This window comes from Haliotis asinina, chromosome 4 (genome assembly GCF_037392515.1).
Source record: "Haliotis asinina isolate JCU_RB_2024 chromosome 4, JCU_Hal_asi_v2, whole genome shotgun sequence".
Lineage (NCBI taxonomy): Eukaryota > Metazoa > Mollusca > Gastropoda > Lepetellida > Haliotidae > Haliotis > Haliotis asinina.
The window spans coordinates 5,490,984-5,513,032 of record NC_090283.1 but is presented as its reverse complement, the minus strand read 5'-3'; the positions used below and the strand labels follow the sequence as shown (position 1 = coordinate 5,513,032).

The 22,049-nt window shown below is 41.0% G+C and overlaps 2 protein-coding genes across 2 annotated transcripts; both read left to right on the top strand.

Moving 5' to 3' along the window:
* The first annotated feature begins 17,075 nt into the window (after nt 1-17,075).
* LOC137282225 (uncharacterized) lies at nt 17,076-18,138 on the top strand. The gene is made up of 2 exons (XM_067813960.1): nt 17,076-17,097; nt 17,186-18,138. Exons 1-2 carry the CDS (start codon nt 17,076-17,078, stop codon nt 18,136-18,138), a joined length of 975 nt encoding a protein of 324 aa, XP_067670061.1.
* A 1,568-nt stretch (nt 18,139-19,706) lies between these two features.
* LOC137282224 (uncharacterized) lies at nt 19,707-20,769 on the top strand. Its single transcript, XM_067813959.1, has 2 exons — nt 19,707-19,728; nt 19,817-20,769. The coding sequence occupies exons 1-2, from the start codon at nt 19,707-19,709 to the stop codon at nt 20,767-20,769; spliced, it is 975 nt and encodes a 324-aa protein (XP_067670060.1).
* Nucleotides 20,770-22,049: the final 1,280 nt, after the last annotated feature.

Below are 22,049 nucleotides of genomic sequence, written 5' to 3'. Positions count from 1 at the left end.
TCAGACAGTCAAGCCATGCGCGTCATTATGCAACTGCTGATGGCGGGTAAAGTCGGGGGTCTGGCGCACGTCTCCCGTCAGTGTTACGGCACCTATAATTTCACGATCAATCATCCAACATTTAATGTTTCAAACGCACCTGAAAGCCCTTGAAAGTGCGTCTATGCCAGGTTATAATATGCATTCAAGGAACGTCTTTTAATCAAGGAATGCGCGGCATTATGTAACTGTACTTGTGCGTGTGGCTGGTAGAATTGGGGATCTGGCGCGCATCTTTCCTCAGCTGTTACTTCAGCATCAGAAACCAATGGTGTAAAAGGGGTCGGTAATACCTTGACAATGTGGATGTGCCAAGGTATACTGTACATTCGAATAAACGTTCCATTATGTAACGACGCGCATCAAACAGACAAGATGGCGCCATGCTCTGACAACTGTAACTTATCACAAAGGCCGCCTCTGTCTGGCCACTTAGTTACTGAGTTGCGTTCGCAACTCCTTATCATCATTATTTTCATAACTACTTTCAGATCTGTCCGCATGGACTGATTGTATATACTACGAGTACACGTTCTTCTCTACCTTCCTGTAAACTTAATTACTACCTGATTAGCTGCATATCACTCATCTGTGTTCACATCTTCGTACCCTGGAGATGCTTTTTATCAGCAATTGTAATTTCGTCACCTGCCTTGCTCTCTTATGGTTATAATCACTCAGCTTGGGTCACTTCCTTTTGACATGCCGCTACTTTGTGATTTTAAACCTCGTCGCCCCACTGACTTCAACTTTGCGTATAAAATTCCTTTGGCATGGGCAATTCGCACCTTTTGGCATGCTCTTGCCCCTCCAAATGGACATCACGCATGGAATGGAGATGGACAATTTCCAGTTTCCTCCTCCCCCGTAGAAACATCCGGCTTGGCCACGTGAACTTCATCAAAACCATCCCATTGGTTGTCTGACTGCGACATGGTAATATAAGGGAATGCATTTCACTGCAATTTCAAGTGTCTTAGTGGATCACTACCAGTCAGCGCTGGCAATCACCATTGGCAAGTGAACTTTACTTTTATTTCTTCTCGTTAGTTCTTAATTTCTGCATTTTTCAGTCATTTACGTTGCTCACTTTATCAAACTGATACTCAACATTACTAGGTTTATTCCCTAAATAGACATATCGTATAAGCAGTTTATTTCTTAATTTGTCCAAGACTGTGACATCCAGACCAATCATTCCCAGAAAGTAAGTGTCCCAGCACTATCATCAAGTATGCCTTCCACAAACATTTCGGTCGTTTGTCAAAAGTGTAAAACATATTACAAAGGCATCGCGCATTTAAAGCAATGTTATCCTGGTAGTTCTACTCCTGGTCTACACGCCATACACGCCCAAAATCGCCGCCGTAGCGAGTCCTATACTGCTACACAGCTGGTGTCAATGTCGGCTCTATTGGCATTTTGTGGCACATGCAGTGTCAACAAAAATCAAATCCCTGATTACATCAGGGTACTTAAACACTTTGGCCACACAATTCAAGGAGAGGACGCATCTGCAGCCTCTCCTTCAACTAGTAATCCAATGCCGAGTACCAGTGCTGGTTTAACTGGGTCTACCAGAAGTGGTACTCGGTATAATTACAAACAAAACACAGTCAGGGCTAATCTTACAAACACTGGCTTATACGATAGGTTCCCTGAAAGTGAGCCGACACTTTCAGGGTTTTATCAATATTTAACCAATATTCTTTAAAAAGCAGGGCGTAATGCTGGTGACACGTGTCGCCGCGTTTCTAAGTTTTTCTATTATATCCAAAAACATGTTTTCCCAAATAGTAATATGGCTTGTATCAACTTTGATATATTTGAGCATGTAGATGAAATTCATTATTTTAACACGGTCCTTTCACAAAATGGGGTATCTGCAGGTGGCATTAAAAATTACATGTCAGCTGTCAAATCCTTTCTCGGCTACTGCCAAACGTACGTTCAAATGTCCCCAAGGGTTTTCGATAATTTGCGTAGGTTTACAAGTGCTACGCATTGTTCATATACAGGTGTCTCTAGCCAGTATAAACGCGAAGAGGTCCGTAAATCTGTTACAGAATTCAGAGATGAAACCAAACAACCGCCGCCCATTTCCGTTGTTCAAAAGGGGTACACCGATCCTGCAACCAGACAACAGGTGAGGGACATCCTGGACCGGGCCAAGGCAGATCAACTTCCATCTGAGGACGATCAGCGCCTGGCGATGCGGTACTTGTCTTGTGGGATAATTCAACTTGGACATGCCCAAAGACCTTCAGTGCCGTCGTGTATGAAGTTGGCAGATTTCAATAAGGCACGGTGTGTTGCCGGGAGGTACCAACTTTCTTTCATGGACCACAAGACGTCCATGAGCTTCCTGGTCACCCTAAGCTTGTCCAAAGAGGATTACGACATGTTCAGGGATTACCGTCAATATGTACGTGGTGACATGCCTGAAGATGCTCTACCGGACAAATCGCCTTTCTTCAGGAGAGTGGACGGCACTGAAGTGGGGAATATGTGTCTCGAGTTGGCCCGCTATCAGAGGACAAGAGGTTTCCTTAAAACCAACTTCGAAAACGAACGGAGGACATTTACGGCCACGGATGTTCGGAAAGCTTTGGAGACTGAAGTGGCAAGGCAGCATCCCGATGATGCTGCAAAAAGTAAGATGGCCAGTGACTATCTTGCACATGGCCAAAAGACTGTCAGTAGGTACTACGCTAAGAAGACTCCCTTACAGGCTGCTAGTGAGTGTGCTTTTGTGCAAGATGTTATCCAACAAGCAGCGGGTACATCAAACGCTGAGGAATCTGCATCGGCGTCAGTTCCAACAGATTCCTCCAGCCAGCTCCAGCCCCAGCCCCAACACCTTGAAGGTAGGGGGAAGGGAAAAGGGAAAAGCAAAGGAAAAGGCAAGCTCATAAAGCCCAAAAGGTGAGAAACAAGTAGATGAAAGTGAAAGTAGACCGGAAAGTTGATAAAGCCAAAACCGTAGGATAGAAGTAGTTGGTTATAGCCTGTAATTCCATAACCTTATGTCAGTTTCGACCCATTAGGTTTATACAGCAGTAGTAAAGTGGTTCGCTGTTCGAACTTGCTGTTGTGGGAATGGTGCAGGAAAAGCCACATGACACTAGACCAGAGAGTAGATCAAACCAAAACCGTAAGATAGAAGTAGTAGGTTATAGCCTGTAATTCCATAACCTAATGTCAGTTTCGACCCATTAGGTTTATACAGCAGTAGTTAAGGGGTTCGCTGTTCGAACTTGCTGTTGTGGGAATGGTGCAGGAGAAGAAAAATGGCACTCTTAAATGAGCAACCTCCACGTGGTGAGTGCTGGTTAACACAAATAGCTCATAATGTATTTGGTTCAGTTATACAATTCTTTATGTATCTAATGTGTTATGTCTTTTTCAGCTATATTTTTCTATATCCGTTCTGCGCTATATAAGTCATTTCAAATGCAATTTCATGATATATTTGGTTCAAACATACAATTCGTTATATATCTAACATAGTATATCTTTTTCAGCTATATTTTCTTTCTAGCAAAGATGCTAGGCATGTCCATAGGTAATGCCGCTTGTCCGTTCCGTCGCAACGGCGCCGGTAGTGGAAGTAGACTTTCGTTCTAATTTCGTTATCCCTCATTGGATTTCTTATATCTATGATTCATTTGAAAGGTCTTTCCATGGGGTTTCTAGTGATGTATAACATGCACATCTGCAATGTTGTGCATAGCAGTCCGCATGTAATGCCGCATGATAGTTCCGTCGCAACGGCGCCGTTAGCGGAAGTAGATTTTAGTCCTCATGTCGTTATCCCTCATTGGATTTCTAATATCTGTGATTCATCTGAAAGGTCTTTTCATGGGGTTTCTGGCAATGCATATCATGCACGTCTGCAATGCTGTGCACAGCTGCAACCGTCTGCCTATAGTACCGCTTTTCTATCCGGCTTGACTTCCGCCGACGACTCATGTCGACCCCGCCAATAACCCCTTATAACATCTCTCTCCTTTCGAAGATCCCTAACATCTATAGTGCATGTAAATGGGCTTCAAGACGATGTACGACATGCCCATGTGCACTGGCATGTCAAGCTACATACGTCTGCGTGTCATGCCGCGTGTCCCGTGCGTCGCCAACACCATCGGTGCGTTATTTCTTGGTTAATCATGTGTACATGTCTGATGCGACTTTCAGTATCTTACATTCATTAGAAAGAGCATTTCAATTCGCTTCTGGTGGTGTATGGCATGTGCATGTGCGACGTTGAGCAAAGATGCTAGGCATGTCCGTAGGTAATGCCGCTTGTTCGTTCCGTCGCAGCGGCGCCGGTAGCGGAAGTAGACTTTCGTTCTAATTTCGTTATCCCTCATTGGATTTCTAATATCTATGGTTCATTTGAAAGGTCTCTTCATGGGGTTTCTGGCGATGTATGACATGCACGTCTGCAATGCTGTGCACAGCTGCAACCGTCTGCCTATAGTGCCGCTTTTCTATCCGGCTTGACTTCCGCCGCCGACTCATGTCGACCCCGCCAATAACCCCTTATAACATCTCTCTCCTTTCCAAGATCCCTAACATCTATAGTGCATGTGAAAGCCCTTTCAAATGGGCTTCAAGACGATGTACGACAAGCCCATGTGCACTGGCATGGCAAGCTACATACGTCTGCGTGTCATGCCGCGTGTCCCGTGCGTCGAGATCGCCATCAGTGCGTTATTTCTTGGTTAATCATGTGTACATGTCTGATGCGACTTTCAGTATCTTACATTCATTAGAAAGAGCATTTCAATTCGCTTCTGGTGGTGTATGGCATGTGCATGTGCGACGTTGAGCAAAGATGCTAGGCATGTCCGTAGGTAATGCCGCTTGTCGGTTCCGTCGCAGCGGCGCCAGTAGCGGAAGTAGACTTTCGTTTTAATTTCGTTATCCCTCATTAGATTTCTAATATCTATGATTCATTTGAAAGGTCTCTTCATGGGGTTTCTGGCAATGCATAACATGCACGTCTGCAATGCTGTGCACAGCTGCAACCGTCTGCCTATAGTGCCGCTTTTCTATCCGGCTTGACTTCCGCCACCGACTCATGTCGACCCCGCCAATAGCCCCTTATGGTATCTCTCTCCTTTCGAAGATCCCTAACATCAATAGTGCATGCAAGTGGGCTTCAAGACGATGTACGACAAGCCCATGTGCACTGGCATGGCAAGCTACATACGTCCGCGTGTCATGCCGCGTGTCCCGTGCGTCGAGATCGCCATCAGTGCGTTATGTCTTGGTTAATCATGTGTACATGTCTGATGCGACTTTCAGTATCTTACATTCATTAGAAAGAGCATTTCAATTCGCTTCTGGTGGTGTATGGCATGTGCATGTGCGACGTTGAGCAAAAATGCTAGGCATGTCCGTAGGTGATGCCGCTTATCCGTTCCGTCGCAACGGCGCCGGTAGCGGAAGTAGACTTTCGTTCTAATTTCGTTATCCCTCATTGGATTTCTAATATCTATGATTCATTTGAAAGGCCTATTCATGGGGTTTCTGGCGATACATAACATGCACGTCTGCAATGCTGTGCACAGCTGCAACCGTCTGCCTATAGTGCCGCTTTTCTATCCGGCTTGACTTCCGCCTCCGACTCATGTCGACCCCGCCAATAACCCCTTATAATATCTCTCTCCTTTCGAAGATCCCTAACATCTATAGTGCATGTAAATGGGCTTCAAGACGATGTACGACAAGCCCATGTGCACTGGCATGGCAAGCTGGTTTGGCTTGGACTCCGTTGGGTACAGACGTGTTTTCGAGAGCTCACGGGTGAGAACCCAAGCGGAGCTTAATGAATGAATGTAAATAAGAAAAGGAAAAGAAACAGAAGTAAAAAAAATCAAGAAAGTCCACCCCAAGATGAAAAATGTGTGAAAAAGCAACACACTAAAAGAGTGTTAGATATAGAGGAAATCAGAAGAATGGCCATGCTACAGGGATCTCAAAGTACACCAAACAATGTTATGTATGGACAATACCAGACGTCCCCAGTGTTCACGTATGGACCACCACCAGGGCCTCCGGGTCCCGCAGCTGTCCCCGTACCCTCGCCCCCAAGCTACAGCAAGCCACCGTGGGTGGATGAACTCTTCACAAAGCTTGCTAACATGGAGAGTAAACTTACAAAACTGGACAGCATGGAGACTACATTGAATAAACTAAGTCTACGTACTGAACACATGGAGACAGAGCTTAAAGAACCGAGAGAGACTGTCCGGATTGTCGAGGAGTGCACCAAGTTTCATGACCACCAGTACACGGAGATAGAAATGAAGGTCAGTAAGAACTGTCAGCAAATCTCTGACATATCTGCACTCATCAGTAAAACGAGTAATGACAAATTACTCACAGAGATATCAGCACTTCGTGACAAAGTAGTTGATGTCCAAGCAAGGTCAATGAGGGACAACCTTGTTTTCAGCGGGATAGCCGAGAAACCAGAGGAGGATACTAGCAAAGCTTTGGATGAATTTATCAAAACTGAACTAAAACTAGAACGGAATATAGAGTTTGATAGGGTACACCGAATTGGAGGACCAGGAGCTAGGAAGCCAAGACCAATAGTAGCCAAGTTCTCTCAATATAAGGACAGAGATGTAATCAGACAGGCTGGGTTTGCACACTTGAAGGGATCAAACTTCTATATCAACGAACAGTTCCCGAAAGAAATACAGGACAAAAGGAAACAGTTATATCCCGTGCGCCGTGCTGCATACCGTGCTGGAGACAAGGTAAAACTAACAGTCGATAGACTGTATATCAACGACAGACTCTACGAGCCCGGAAAGCCTGTCCATGGGTCAAGATGTAATGTCCTCACCCGGCCGCACACACTAGAGGACTGCATGCAGGCCAGAAGTAATACAGAGATGGAAACCGCATAGGGAGACGCCGAACATACAGTGCCTAAACAGGTATCAAGTAACTATCTTTCCGTTCTTTCCCTAAATGTATGTGGTATTAAATCCAAACTCCTCAACCCCGACTTTATTACCACCATCAACGATCATGATATTCTGTGTCTAACCGAGTCTAAACTGTGTGACATCGATGTCATAGATATTCCCGGATACTGTGTCTACTCAAACACTCGACCTCAACCTTTGTCAAATCATGGATCGGGAGGAATCATATTAGCTGTGAAAAGACATCTGAGAGACTATATATCTGTGATTCCAAGGACAAATGGTATATCCTTATGGTGTAAAATTTCCAAGACTTATCTCAAACTCCCATCTGATTTAATCATAGGATGTGTTTACATGCCGCCTGAAAACAGTAAATATGCAGATAAAGAACACTTTACGCAACTCGAATTTGATATTGTTAGTATGTCTACACTTACCAACTATGTGTGCGTAACTGGTGATTTTAATGCTCGCACAAAGGACTTACCTGATTATACAGTTATTGATGACTTTTTAGGGATAATGACCAAATTGACGAATCCCTATTGTACTCTAAAGTTGAAATACTAAGTGCAAATAATATCAACATTGAGAGACATAGCATGGACAAAATTGTAAACTCATATGGTTATAAGCTCTTGGATGTGTGTAAAAACAATGGTGTGTATATTGTTAATGGGAGAGTCGGCAGAGACAAGGATATCGGAAAACATACTTGCAAGAATGCCAGTGTTGTTGACTACTGTGTTGCCACGGCCGAAATCTTTCCTCATATAGAGGATTTTGAAATATGTGATTTTGATGGAATATTGTCAGATGTTCACTGTGCTCTTTCAATCAAGTTAAGATGTGAGGTGAAGGTATGTAATCCTACACAAGTAAGTGAAAAGGGTACTACACGTATAAAAATGAATCCATGGGAATCCTGTAAATGTGACGTTTATGTAAACCAGCTTGATAGTAATGTATTGCATGAAATCGATAAGCTAATTGACTCTATCGATTCTAGTAATGTATCAGATTGTATAAATGGAATTACGAATGTCATGTCACAGGCACTTGTTGACGCAGCCAAGAATACATTTGGGTGTAAAAGTACCCAAAAAGGACGTAAATCAAATCAAAAACCATGGTTTGATAAAACATGTAAACTGGCCCGAAAGAATTACCATAAGCGCAAAAGATTATATGGGTTACATAAAGGCAATGTTGAAAGAAAGCTATTCGTTTCGGCCAGTAAATTCTACAGAAAAACTATAAGAAAGTCTTACAAATTATTCAAAAACAAATGTACACAGCGGTTGCGTGAGACAAAAAGCAGTGACCCTAAAACATTTTGGGGTATCCTGAAATCATTTGGTAAAAGCGCAGATCAGCCATGTCAAATTAAAATCGACACATTATTTAACCATTTTAAAAACCTGAATACCGATGTCCATAACGATAATATAGAAATGAGTGATGCGTTTTCAGTTGAGATAGCTGTGTTAGACAGCCGGATCACTGAAGCTGAGATTACGGCATGTATTAAAGATTTAAGAAACAACAAAGCCTGTGGTTTAGACAATGTACGTAATGAATATATCAAAGCCTCTGCTGATGTAATGCTACCAGCCTATGTTAAATTGTTTAACCTGGTGCTAGATCATGGGGTTTTTCCCCAAGCTTGGTCAGACGGTTACATAAAGCCCATTTATAAAAGCAAGGGAAACTGAATGTTAATATATCAAAAACTAAGGCTGTAATATTTTCCAAAGGAAGTTGTAAAAAATGTCACCTCTTCAAACTTGATGATGAAAATATTGAGGTTGTAAAAGAATACATTTATCTTGGTATTTTGTTTAACAATAATGGACGTTTTTGTAAAGGTATTAAACGACTTCATGCTCAAGCTTCCAGAGCCATGTATGCAGTATTGCGAAAAATAAGAATGTTAGATATGCCACTAGACTGCCAGTTAAAAATGTTTGACCAAATTGTACAACCCATATTACTGTATGCCTCAGAAGTATGGGGATACGAAAATACACAGCTCATAGAACGTCTCCATCTAAAGTTTTGTAAATACATTCTTAAGGTTAAAATGACAACTCCTGATTACATGGTATACGGCGAGCTGGGCCGATACCCGCTAGATATCTCTATAAAAATCCGAATGCTTTCTCATTGGTGTAAAATGCTAGTACTGCCACACAAACTGTCACCCAAAATATATTCTCTCATGTATAACCTGAAGTCAGCCTGTCCTAATTATACGTTTAACTTACTTTCGGCAATAGAAAATATCTTACGGGATACTGGCTTTTACCATGTATGGATGTCACAGTCTATTGTTTCTCCAAATGTTTTAAAAACTAATGTTAAACGGGTTCTCATTGATCAGTTTTATCAGTCATGGAATGCAACAGCAAATGCTTCCTCAAAAGGCAAATATTACATTCTTTATACAGAAGTACCTAATCTAAATCCCAATCTTCTGGAACTGCCTCCAAATCTTAGAATATGGTATACACGCTTCAGGACAGCTAACCACAGATTACCTATAGAAACTGGAAGATGGACAAGTATCGCTGTTTCTGATAGGAAATGCACACTATGTAATGATGCAGTGGGCGACGAATACCACTTCCTTCTAATATGCTCAGGTCTAGCAACGCTAAGAAATAAATATCTGCCTAGGTATTTCTGTAATAATCCTTCATTAGATTAATTCATCTCAATAATGAAATCACATTATAAACCACTCACTTTGAAATTAGCTAAATGTATCAAGGAAGGTTTATGTCTGTACAAATGAGACTGCCATGTGCAAAATTGTAATTCTCTTTTTAGTGTTGACTTGCACAAACCATACTGTACATATTGTAAATCATCTGTATGTTCTCTGTGTCACTTCGGTGATTTATGAGAATAAACTTCTTCTTCTTCTTCTTCTTCTTCTTCAGCTACATACGTCTGCGTGTCATGCCGCGTGTCCCGTGCGTCGAGAACGCCATCAGTGCGTTATTTCTTGGTTAATCATGTGTACATGTCTGATGCGACTTTCAGTATCTTACATTCATTAGAAAGAGCATTTCAAATCGCTTCTGGTGGTGTATGGCATGTGCATGTGCGACGTTGAGCAAAAATGCTAGGCATGTCCGTAGGTAATGCCGCTTGTCCGTTCCGTCGCAACGGCGCCGGTAGCGGAAGTAGACTTTCGTTCTAATTTCGTTATCCCTCATTGGATTTCTAATATCTATGATTCATTTGAAAGGTCTTTGCATGGGGTTTCTGGCGATGCATAACATGCACGTCTGCAATGCTGTGCACAGCTGCAACCGTCTGCCTATAGTGCCGCTTTTCTATCCGGCTTGACTTCCGCCGCCGACTCATGTCGACCCCGCCAATAACCCCTTATAATATCTCTCTCCTTTCGAAGATCCCCAACATCTACAGTGCATGTGAAAGCCCATGCAAATGGGCTTCAAGACGATGTACGACAAGCCCATGTGCACTGGCATGTCAAGCTACATACGTCTGCGTGTCATGCCGCGTGTCCCGTGCGTCGCCAACACCATCAGTGCGTTATTTCTTGGTTAATCATGTGTACATGTCTGATGCGACTTTCAGTATCTTTACATTCATTAGAAAGAGCATTTCAATTCGCTTCTGGTGGTGTATGGCATGTGCATGTACGACGTTGAGCAAAGATGCTAGGCATGTCCGTAGGTAATGCCGCTTGTCGGTTCCGTCGCAGCGGCGCCAGTAGCGGAAGTAGACTTTCGTTTTAATTTCGTTATCCCTCATTAGATTTCTAATATCTATGATTCATTTGAAAGGTCTCTTCATGGGGTTTCTGGCAATGCATAACATGCACGTCTGCAATGCTGTGCACAGCTGCAACCGTCTGCCTATAGTGCCGCTTTTCTATCCGGCTTGACTTCCGCCGCCGACTCATGTCGACCCCGCCAATAGCCCCTTATGGTATCTCTCTCCTTTCGAAGATCCCCAACATCAATAGTGCATGCAAGTGGGCTTCAAGACGATGTACGACAAGCCCATGTGCACTGGCATGTCAAGCTACATACGTCCGCGTGTCATGCCGCGTGTCCCGTGCGTCGAGATCGCCATCAGTGCGTTATGTCTTGGTTAATCATGTGTACATGTCTGATGCGACTTTCAGTATCTTACATTCATTAGAAAGAGCATTTCAATTCGCTTCTGGTGGTGTATGGCATGTGCATGTGCGACGTTGAGCAAAAATGCTAGGCATGTCCGTAGGTAATGCCGCTTGTCCGTTCCGTCGCAACGGCGCCGGTAGCGGAAGTAGACTTTCGTTCTAATTTCGTTATCCCTCATTGGATTTCTAATATCTATGGTTCATTTGAAAGGTCTCTTCATGGGGTTTCTGGTGATGTATGACATGCACGTCTGCAATGCTGTGCACAGCTGCAACCGTCTGCATATAGTGCCGCTTTTCTATCCGGCTTGACTTCCGCCGCCGACTCATGTCGACCCCGCCAATAACCCCTTATAATATCTCTCTCCTTTCGAAGATCCCTAACATCTATAGTGCATGTAAATGGGCTTCAAGACGATGTACGACAAGCCCATGTGCACTGGCATGGCAAGCTGGTTTGGCTTGGACTCCGTTGGGTACAGACGTGTTTTCGAGAGCTCACGGGTGAGAACCCAAGCGGAGCTTAATGAATGAATGTCAATAAGAAAAGGAAAAGAAACAGAAGTAAAAAAAATCAAGAAAGTCCACCCCAAGATGAAAAATGTGTGAAAAAGCAACACACTAAAAGAGTGTTAGATATAGAGGAAATCAGAAGAATGGCCATGCTACAGGGATCTCAAAGTACACCAAACAATGTTATGTATGGACAATACCAGACGTCCCCAGTGTTCACGTATGGACCACCACCAGGGCCTCCGGGTCCCGCAGCTGTCCCCGTACCCTCGCCCCCAAGCTACAGCAAGCCACCGTGGGTGGATGAACTCTTCACAAAGCTTGCTAACATGGAGAGTAAACTTACAAAACTGGACAGCATGGAGACTACATTGAATAAACTAAGTCTACGTACTGAACACATGGAGACAGAGCTTAAAGAACCGAGAGAGACTGTCCGGATTGTCGAGGAGTGCACCAAGTTTCATGACCACCAGTACACGGAGATAGAAATGAAGGTCAGTAAGAACTGTCAGCAAATCTCTGACATATCTGCACTCATCAGTAAAACGAGTAATGACAAATTACTCACAGAGATATCAGCACTTCGTGACAAAGTAGTTGATGTCCAAGCAAGGTCAATGAGGGACAACCTTGTTTTCAGCGGGATAGCCGAGAAACCAGAGGAGGATACTAGCAAAGCTTTGGATGAATTTATCAAAACTGAACTAAAACTAGAACGGAATATAGAGTTTGATAGGGTACACCGAATTGGAGGACCAGGAGCTAGGAAGCCAAGACCAATAGTAGCCAAGTTCTCTCAATATAAGGACAGAGATGTAATCAGACAGGCTGGGTTTGCACACTTGAAGGGATCAAACTTCTATATCAACGAACAGTTCCCGAAAGAAATACAGGACAAAAGGAAACAGTTATATCCCGTGCGCCGTGCTGCATACCGTGCTGGAGACAAGGTAAAACTAACAGTCGATAGACTGTATATCAACGACAGACTCTACGAGCCCGGAAAGCCTGTCCATGGGTCAAGATGTAATGTCCTCACCCGGCCGCACACACTAGAGGACTGCATGCAGGCCAGAAGTAATACAGAGATGGAAACCGCATAGGGAGACGCCGAACATACAGTGCCTAAACAGGTATCAAGTAACTATCTTTCCGTTCTTTCCCTAAATGTATGTGGTATTAAATCCAAACTCCTCAACCCCGACTTTATTACCACCATCAACGATCATGATATTCTGTGTCTAACCGAGTCTAAACTGTGTGACATCGATGTCATAGATATTCCCGGATACTGTGTCTACTCAAACACTCGACCTCAACCTTTGTCAAATCGTGGATCGGGAGGAATCATATTAGCTGTGAAAAGACATCTGAGAGACTATATATCTGTGATTCCAAGGACAAATGGTATATCCTTATGGTGTAAAATTTCCAAGACTTATCTCAAACTCCCATCTGATTTAATCATAGGATGTGTTTACATGCCGCCTGAAAACAGTAAATATGCAGATAAAGAACACTTTACGCAACTCGAATTTGATATTGTTAGTATGTCTACACTTACCAACTATGTGTGCGTAACTGGTGATTTTAATGCTCGCACAAAGGACTTACCTGATTATACAGTTATTGATGACTTTTTAGGGATAATGACCAAATTGACGAATCCCTATTGTACTCTAAAGTTGAAATACTAAGTGCAAATAATATCAACATTGAGAGACATAGCATGGACAAAATTGTAAACTCATATGGTTATAAGCTCTTGGATGTGTGTAAAAACAATGGTGTGTATATTGTTAATGGGAGAGTCGGCAGAGACAAGGATATCGGAAAACATACTTGCAAGAATGCCAGTGTTGTTGACTACTGTGTTGCCACGGCCGAAATCTTTCCTCATATAGAGGATTTTGAAATATGTGATTTTGATGGAATATTGTCAGATGTTCACTGTGCTCTTTCAATCAAGTTAAGATGTGAGGTGAAGGTATGTAATCCTACACAAGTAAGTGAAAAGGGTACTACACGTATAAAAATGAATCCATGGGAATCCTGTAAATGTGACGTTTATGTAAACCAGCTTGATAGTAATGTATTGCATGAAATCGATAAGCTAATTGACTCTATCGATTCTAGTAATGTATCAGATTGTATAAATGGAATTACGAATGTCATGTCACAGGCACTTGTTGACGCAGCCAAGAATACATTTGGGTGTAAAAGTACCCAAAAAGGACGTAAATCAAATCAAAAACCATGGTTTGATAAAACATGTAAACTGGCCCGAAAGAATTACCATAAGCGCAAAAGATTATATGGGTTACATAAAGGCAATGTTGAAAGAAAGCTATTCGTTTCGGCCAGTAAATTCTACAGAAAAACTATAAGAAAGTCTTACAAATTATTCAAAAACAAATGTACACAGCGGTTGCGTGAGACAAAAAGCAGTGACCCTAAAACATTTTGGGGTATCCTGAAATCATTTGGTAAAAGCGCAGATCAGCCATGTCAAATTAAAATCGACACATTATTTAACCATTTTAAAAACCTGAATACCGATGTCCATAACGATAATATAGAAATGAGTGATGCGTTTTCAGTTGAGATAGCTGTGTTAGACAGCCGGATCACTGAAGCTGAGATTACGGCATGTATTAAAGATTTAAGAAACAACAAAGCCTGTGGTTTAGACAATGTACGTAATGAATATATCAAAGCCTCTGCTGATGTAATGCTACCAGCCTATGTTAAATTGTTTAACCTGGTGCTAGATCATGGGGTTTTTCCCCAAGCTTGGTCAGACGGTTACATAAAGCCCATTTATAAAAGCAAGGGAAACTGAATGTTAATATATCAAAAACTAAGGCTGTAATATTTTCCAAAGGAAGTTGTAAAAAATGTCACCTCTTCAAACTTGATGATGAAAATATTGAGGTTGTAAAAGAATACATTTATCTTGGTATTTTGTTTAACAATAATGGACGTTTTTGTAAAGGTATTAAACGACTTCATGCTCAAGCTTCCAGAGCCATGTATGCAGTATTGCGAAAAATAAGAATGTTAGATATGCCACTAGACTGCCAGTTAAAAATGTTTGACCAAATTGTACAACCCATATTACTGTATGCCTCAGAAGTATGGGGATACGAAAATACACAGCTCATAGAACGTCTCCATCTAAAGTTTTGTAAATACATTCTTAAGGTTAAAATGACAACTCCTGATTACATGGTATACGGCGAGCTGGGCCGATACCCGCTAGATATCTCTATAAAAATCCGAATGCTTTCTCATTGGTGTAAAATGCTAGTACTGCCACACAAACTGTCACCCAAAATATATTCTCTCATGTATAACCTGAAGTCAGCCTGTCCTAATTATACGTTTAACTTACTTTCGGCAATAGAAAATATCTTACGGGATACTGGCTTTTACCATGTATGGATGTCACAGTCTATTGTTTCTCCAAATGTTTTAAAAACTAATGTTAAACGGGTTCTCATTGATCAGTTTTATCAGTCATGGAATGCAACAGCAAATGCTTCCTCAAAAGGCAAATATTACATTCTTTATACAGAAGTACCTAATCTAAATCCCAATCTTCTGGAACTGCCTCCAAATCTTAGAATATGGTATACACGCTTCAGGACAGCTAACCACAGATTACCTATAGAAACTGGAAGATGGACAAGTATCGCTGTTTCTGATAGGAAATGCACACTATGTAATGATGCAGTGGGCGACGAATACCACTTCCTTCTAATATGCTCAGGTCTAGCAACGCTAAGAAATAAATATCTGCCTAGGTATTTCTGTAATAATCCTTCATTAGATTAATTCATCTCAATAATGAAATCACATTATAAACCACTCACTTTGAAATTAGCTAAATATATCAAGGAAGGTTTATGTCTGTACAAATGAGACTGCCATGTGCAAAATTGTAATTCTCTTTTTAGTGTTGACTTGCACAAACCATACTGTACATATTGTAAATCATCTGTATGTTCTCTGTGTCACTTCGGTGATTTATGAGAATAAACTTCTTCTTCTTCTTCTTCTTCTTCTTCAGCTACATACGTCTGCGTGTCATGCCGCGTGTCCCGTGCGTCGAGAACGCCATCAGTGCGTTATTTCTTGGTTAATCATGTGTACATGTCTGATGCGACTTTCAGTATCTTATATTCATTAGAAAGAGCATTTCAATTCGCTTCTGGTGGTGTATGGCATGTGCATGTGCGACGTTGAGCAAAGATGCTAGGCATGTCCGTAGGTAATGCCGCTTGTCGGTTCCGTCGCAACGGCGCCGGTAGCGGAAGTAGACTTTCGTTCTAATTTCGTTATCCCTCATTGGATTTCTAATATCTATGATTCATTTGAAAGGTCTCTTCATGGGGTTTCTGGCGATGTATGACATGCACGTCTGCAATGTTGTGTATAGCTGTCCATATTTGATTTCGCATGTTAGTTCCGTCGCAACGGCGCCGTTAGCGGAAGTAGGTTTTAGTCCTAATTTCGTTATCCCTCATTGGATTTCTTATATCTATGATTCATTTGAAAGGTCTTTCCATGGGGTTTCTAGCGATGTATAACATGCACGTCTGCAATGTTGTGTATAGCTGTCCATATTTAATGCCGCATGATAGTTCCGTCGCAACGTATAAAAATGAATCCATGGGAATCCTGTAAATGTGACGTTTATGTAAACCAGCTTGATAGTAATGTATTGCATGAAATCGATAAGCTAATTGACTCTATCGATTCTAGTAATGTATCAGATTGTATAAATGGAATTACGAATGTCATGTCACAGGCACTTGTTGACGCAGCCAAGAATACATTTGGGTGTAAAAGTACCCAAAAAGGACGTAAATCAAATCAAAAACCATGGTTTGATAAAACATGTAAACTGGCCCGAAAGAATTACCATAAGCGCAAAAGATTATATGGGTTACATAAAGGCAATGTTGAAAGAAAGCTATTCGTTTCGGCCAGTAAATTCTACAGAAAAACTATAAGAAAGTCTTACAAATTATTCAAAAACAAATGTACACAGCGGTTGCGTGAGACAAAAAGCAGTGACCCTAAAACATTTTGGGGTATCCTGAAATCATTTGGTAAAAGCGCAGATCAGCCATGTCAAATTAAAATCGACACATTATTTAACCATTTTAAAAACCTGAATACCGATGTCCATAACGATAATATAGAAATGAGTGATGCGTTTTCAGTTGAGATAGCTGTGTTAGACAGCCGGATCACTGAAGCTGAGATTACGGCATGTATTAAAGATTTAAGAAACAACAAAGCCTGTGGTTTAGACAATGTACGTAATGAATATATCAAAGCCTCTGCTGATGTAATGCTACCAGCCTATGTTAAATTGTTTAACCTGGTGCTAGATCATGGGGTTTTTCCCCAAGCTTGGTCAGACGGTTACATAAAGCCCATTTATAAAAGCAAGGGAAACTGAATGTTAATATATCAAAAACTAAGGCTGTAATATTTTCCAAAGGAAGTTGTAAAAAATGTCACCTCTTCAAACTTGATGATGAAAATATTGAGGTTGTAAAAGAATACATTTATCTTGGTATTTTGTTTAACAATAATGGACGTTTTTGTAAAGGTATTAAACGACTTCATGCTCAAGCTTCCAGAGCCATGTATGCAGTATTGCGAAAAATAAGAATGTTAGATATGCCACTAGACTGCCAGTTAAAAATGTTTGACCAAATTGTACAACCCATATTACTGTATGCCTCAGAAGTATGGGGATACGAAAATACACAGCTCATAGAACGTCTCCATCTAAAGTTTTGTAAATACATTCTTAAGGTTAAAATGACAACTCCTGATTACATGGTATACGGCGAGCTGGGCCGATACCCGCTAGATATCTCTATAAAAATCCGAATGCTTTCTCATTGGTGTAAAATGCTAGTACTGCCACACAAACTGTCACCCAAAATATATTCTCTCATGTATAACCTGAAGTCAGCCTGTCCTAATTATACGTTTAACTTACTTTCGGCAATAGAAAATATCTTACGGGATACTGGCTTTTACCATGTATGGATGTCACAGTCTATTGTTTCTCCAAATGTTTTAAAAACTAATGTTAAACGGGTTCTCATTGATCAGTTTTATCAGTCATGGAATGCAACAGCAAATGCTTCCTCAAAAGGCAAATATTACATTCTTTATACAGAAGTACCTAATCTAAATCCCAATCTTCTGGAACTGCCTCCAAATCTTAGAATATGGTATACACGCTTCAGGACAGCTAACCACAGATTACCTATAGAAACTGGAAGATGGACAAGTATCGCTGTTTCTGATAGGAAATGCACACTATGTAATGATGCAGTGGGCGACGAATACCACTTCCTTCTAATATGCTCAGGTCTAGCAACGCTAAGAAATAAATATCTGCCTAGGTATTTCTGTAATAATCCTTCATTAGATTAATTCATCTCAATAATGAAATCACATTATAAACCACTCACTTTGAAATTAGCTAAATATATCAAGGAAGGTTTATGTCTGTACAAATGAGACTGCCATGTGCAAAATTGTAATTCTCTTTTTAGTGTTGACTTGCACAAACCATACTGTACATATTGTAAATCATCTGTATGTTCTCTGTGTCACTTCGGTGATTTATGAGAATAAACTTCTTCTTCTTCTTCTTCTTCTTCTTCAGCTACATACGTCTGCGTGTCATGCCGCGTGTCCCGTGCGTCGAGAACGCCATCAGTGCGTTATTTCTTGGTTAATCATGTGTACATGTCTGATGCGACTTTCAGTATCTTATATTCATTAGAAAGAGCATTTCAATTCGCTTCTGGTGGTGTATGGCATGTGCATGTGCGACGTTGAGCAAAGATGCTAGGCATGTCCGTAGGTAATGCCGCTTGTCCGTTCCGTCGCAACGGCGCCGGTAGCGGAAGTAGACTTTCGTTCTAATTTCGTTATCCCTCATTGGATTTCTAATATCTATGATTCATTTGAAAGGTCTCTTCATGGGGTTTCTGGCGATGTATGACATGCACGTCTGCAATGTTGTGTATAGCTGTCCATATTTGATTCCGCATGTTAGTTCCGTCGCAACGGCGCCGTTAGCGGAAGTAGGTTTTAGTCCTAATTTCGTTATCCCTCATTGGATTTCTTATATCTATGATTCATTTGAAAGGTCTTTCCATGGGGTTTCTAGCGATGTATAACATGCACGTCTGCAATGTTGTGTATAGCTGTCCATATTTAATGCCGCATGATAGTTCCGTCGCAACGTATAAAAATGAATCCATGGGAATCCTGTAAATGTGACGTTTATGTAAACCAGCTTGATAGTAATGTATTGCATGAAATCGATAAGCTAATTGACTCTATCGATTCTAGTAATGTATCAGATTGTATAAATGGAATTACGAATGTCATGTCACAGGCACTTGTTGACGCAGCCAAGAATACATTTGGGTGTAAAAGTACCCAAAAAGGACGTAAATCAAATCAAAAACCATGGTTTGATAAAACATGTAAACTGGCCCGAAAGAATTACCATAAGCGCAAAAGATTATATGGGTTACATAAAGGCAATGTTGAAAGAAAGCTATTCGTTTCGGCCAGTAAATTCTACAGAAAAACTATAAGAAAGTCTTACAAATTATTCAAAAACAAATGTACACAGCGGTTGCGTGAGACAAAAAGCAGTGACCCTAAAACATTTTGGGGTATCCTGAAATCATTTGGTAAAAGCGCAGATCAGCCATGTCAAATTAAAATCGACACATTATTTAACCATTTTAAAAACCTGAATACCGATGTCCATAACGATAATATAGAAATGAGTGATGCGTTTTCAGTTGAGATAGCTGTGTTAGACAGCCGGATCACTGAAGCTGAGATTACGGCATGTATTAAAGATTTAAGAAACAACAAAGCCTGTGGTTTAGACAATGTACGTAATGAATATATCAAAGCCTCTGCTGATGTAATGCTACCAGCCTATGTTAAATTGTTTAACCTGGTGCTAGATCATGGGGTTTTTCCCCAAGCTTGGTCAGACGGTTACATAAAGCCCATTTATAAAAGCAAGGGAAACTGAATGTTAATATATCAAAAACTAAGGCTGTAATATTTTCCAAAGGAAGTTGTAAAAAATGTCACCTCTTCAAACTTGATGATGAAAATATTGAGGTTGTAAAAGAATACATTTATCTTGGTATTTTGTTTAACAATAATGGACGTTTTTGTAAAGGTATTAAACGACTTCATGCTCAAGCTTCCAGAGCCATGTATGCAGTATTGCGAAAAATAAGAATGTTAGATATGCCACTAGACTGCCAGTTAAAAATGTTTGACCAAATTGTACAACCCATATTACTGTATGCCTCAGAAGTATGGGGATACGAAAATACACAGCTCATAGAACGTCTCCATCTAAAGTTTTGTAAATACATTCTTAAGGTTAAAATGACAACTCCTGATTACATGGTATACGGCGAGCTGGGCCGATACCCGCTAGATATCTCTATAAAAATCCGAATGCTTTCTCATTGGTGTAAAATGCTAGTACTGCCACACAAACTGTCACCCAAAATATATTCTCTCATGTATAACCTGAAGTCAGCCTGTCCTAATTATACGTTTAACTTACTTTCGGCAATAGAAAATATCTTACGGGATACTGGCTTTTACCATGTATGGATGTCACAGTCTATTGTTTCTCCAAATGTTTTAAAAACTAATGTTAAACGGGTTCTCATTGATCAGTTTTATCAGTCATGGAATGCAACAGCAAATGCTTCCTCAAAAGGCAAATATTACATTCTTTATAAAGAAGTACCTAATCTAAATCCCAATCTTCTGGAACTGCCTCCAAATCTTAGAATATGGTATACACGCTTCAGGACAGCTAACCACAGATTACCTATAGAAACTGGAAGATGGACAAGTATCGCTGTTTCTGATAGGAAATGCACACTATGTAATGATGCAGTGGGCGACGAATACCACTTCCTTCTAATATGCTCAGGTCTAGCAACGCTAAGAAATAAATATCTGCCTAGGTATTTCTGTAATAATCCTTCATTAGATTAATTCATCTCAATAATGAAATCACATTATAAACCACTCACTTTGAAATTAGCTAAATATATCAAGGAAGGTTTATGTCTGTACAAATGAGACTGCCATGTGCAAAATTGTAATTCTCTTTTTAGTGTTGTCTTGCACAAACCATACTGTACATATTGTAAATCATCTGTATGTTCTCTGTGTCACTTCGGTGATTTATGAGAATAAACTTCTTCTTCTTCTTCTTCTTCTTCAGCTACATACGTCTGCGTGTCATGCCGCGTGTCCCGTGCATCGAGAACGCCATCAGTGCGTTATTTCTTGGTTAATCATGTGTACATGTCTGATGCGACTTTCAGTATCTTATATTCATTCGAAAGAGCATTTCAATTCGCTTCTGGTGGTGTATGGCATGTGCATGTGCGACGTTGAGCAAAGATGCTAGGCATGTCCGTAGGTAATGCCGCTTGTCCGTTCCGTCGCAACGGCGCCGGTAGCGGAAGTAGACTTTCGTTCTAATTTCGTTATCCCTCATTGGATTTCTAATATCTATGATTCATTTGAAAGGTCTCTTCATGGGGTTTCTGGCGATGTATGACATGCACGTCTGCAATGTTGTGTATAGCTGTCCATATTTGATTCCGCATGTTAGTTCCGTCGCAACGGCGCCGTTAGCGGAAGTAGGTTTTAGTCCTAATTTCGTTATCCCTCATTGGATTTCTTATATCTATGATTCATTTGAAAGGTCTTTCCATGGGGTTTCTAGCGATGTATAACATGCACGTCTGCAATGTTGTGTATAGCTGTCCATATTTAATGCCGCATGATTGTTCCGTCGCAACGGCGCCGTTAGCGGAAGTAGACTTTCGTTCTAATTTCGTTATCCCTCATTGGATTTCTTATATCTATGATTCATTTGAAAGGTCTTTCCATGGGGTTTCTAGCGATGTATAACATGCACGTATGCAATGTTGTGTATAGCTGTCCGCATGTAGTGCCGCATGCTATTTCCGTTTCAACGGATCGGTAATCGGAAGTTAATTTCGTTGATAATTTTTATGTCGTTTTCTCGTTCCTATATGTCCATAATGCGTATGAATGCCCTTTCAAATCTGCTTCTAACGACGTATCACATGTACATATACAATGGTTTTTGGAGAGGCTACACACGTCCGTATATACCGCCGCTTTTCGCGTCTACGGCCTTTCAATGGCGCATTTGCTCTCGTGTTGCCTTATTGCGTCTTGTTTGCTTCTAACTGCAGCACTCTAGTCTGTAGCATACATTTTTGGTATCATTAGAA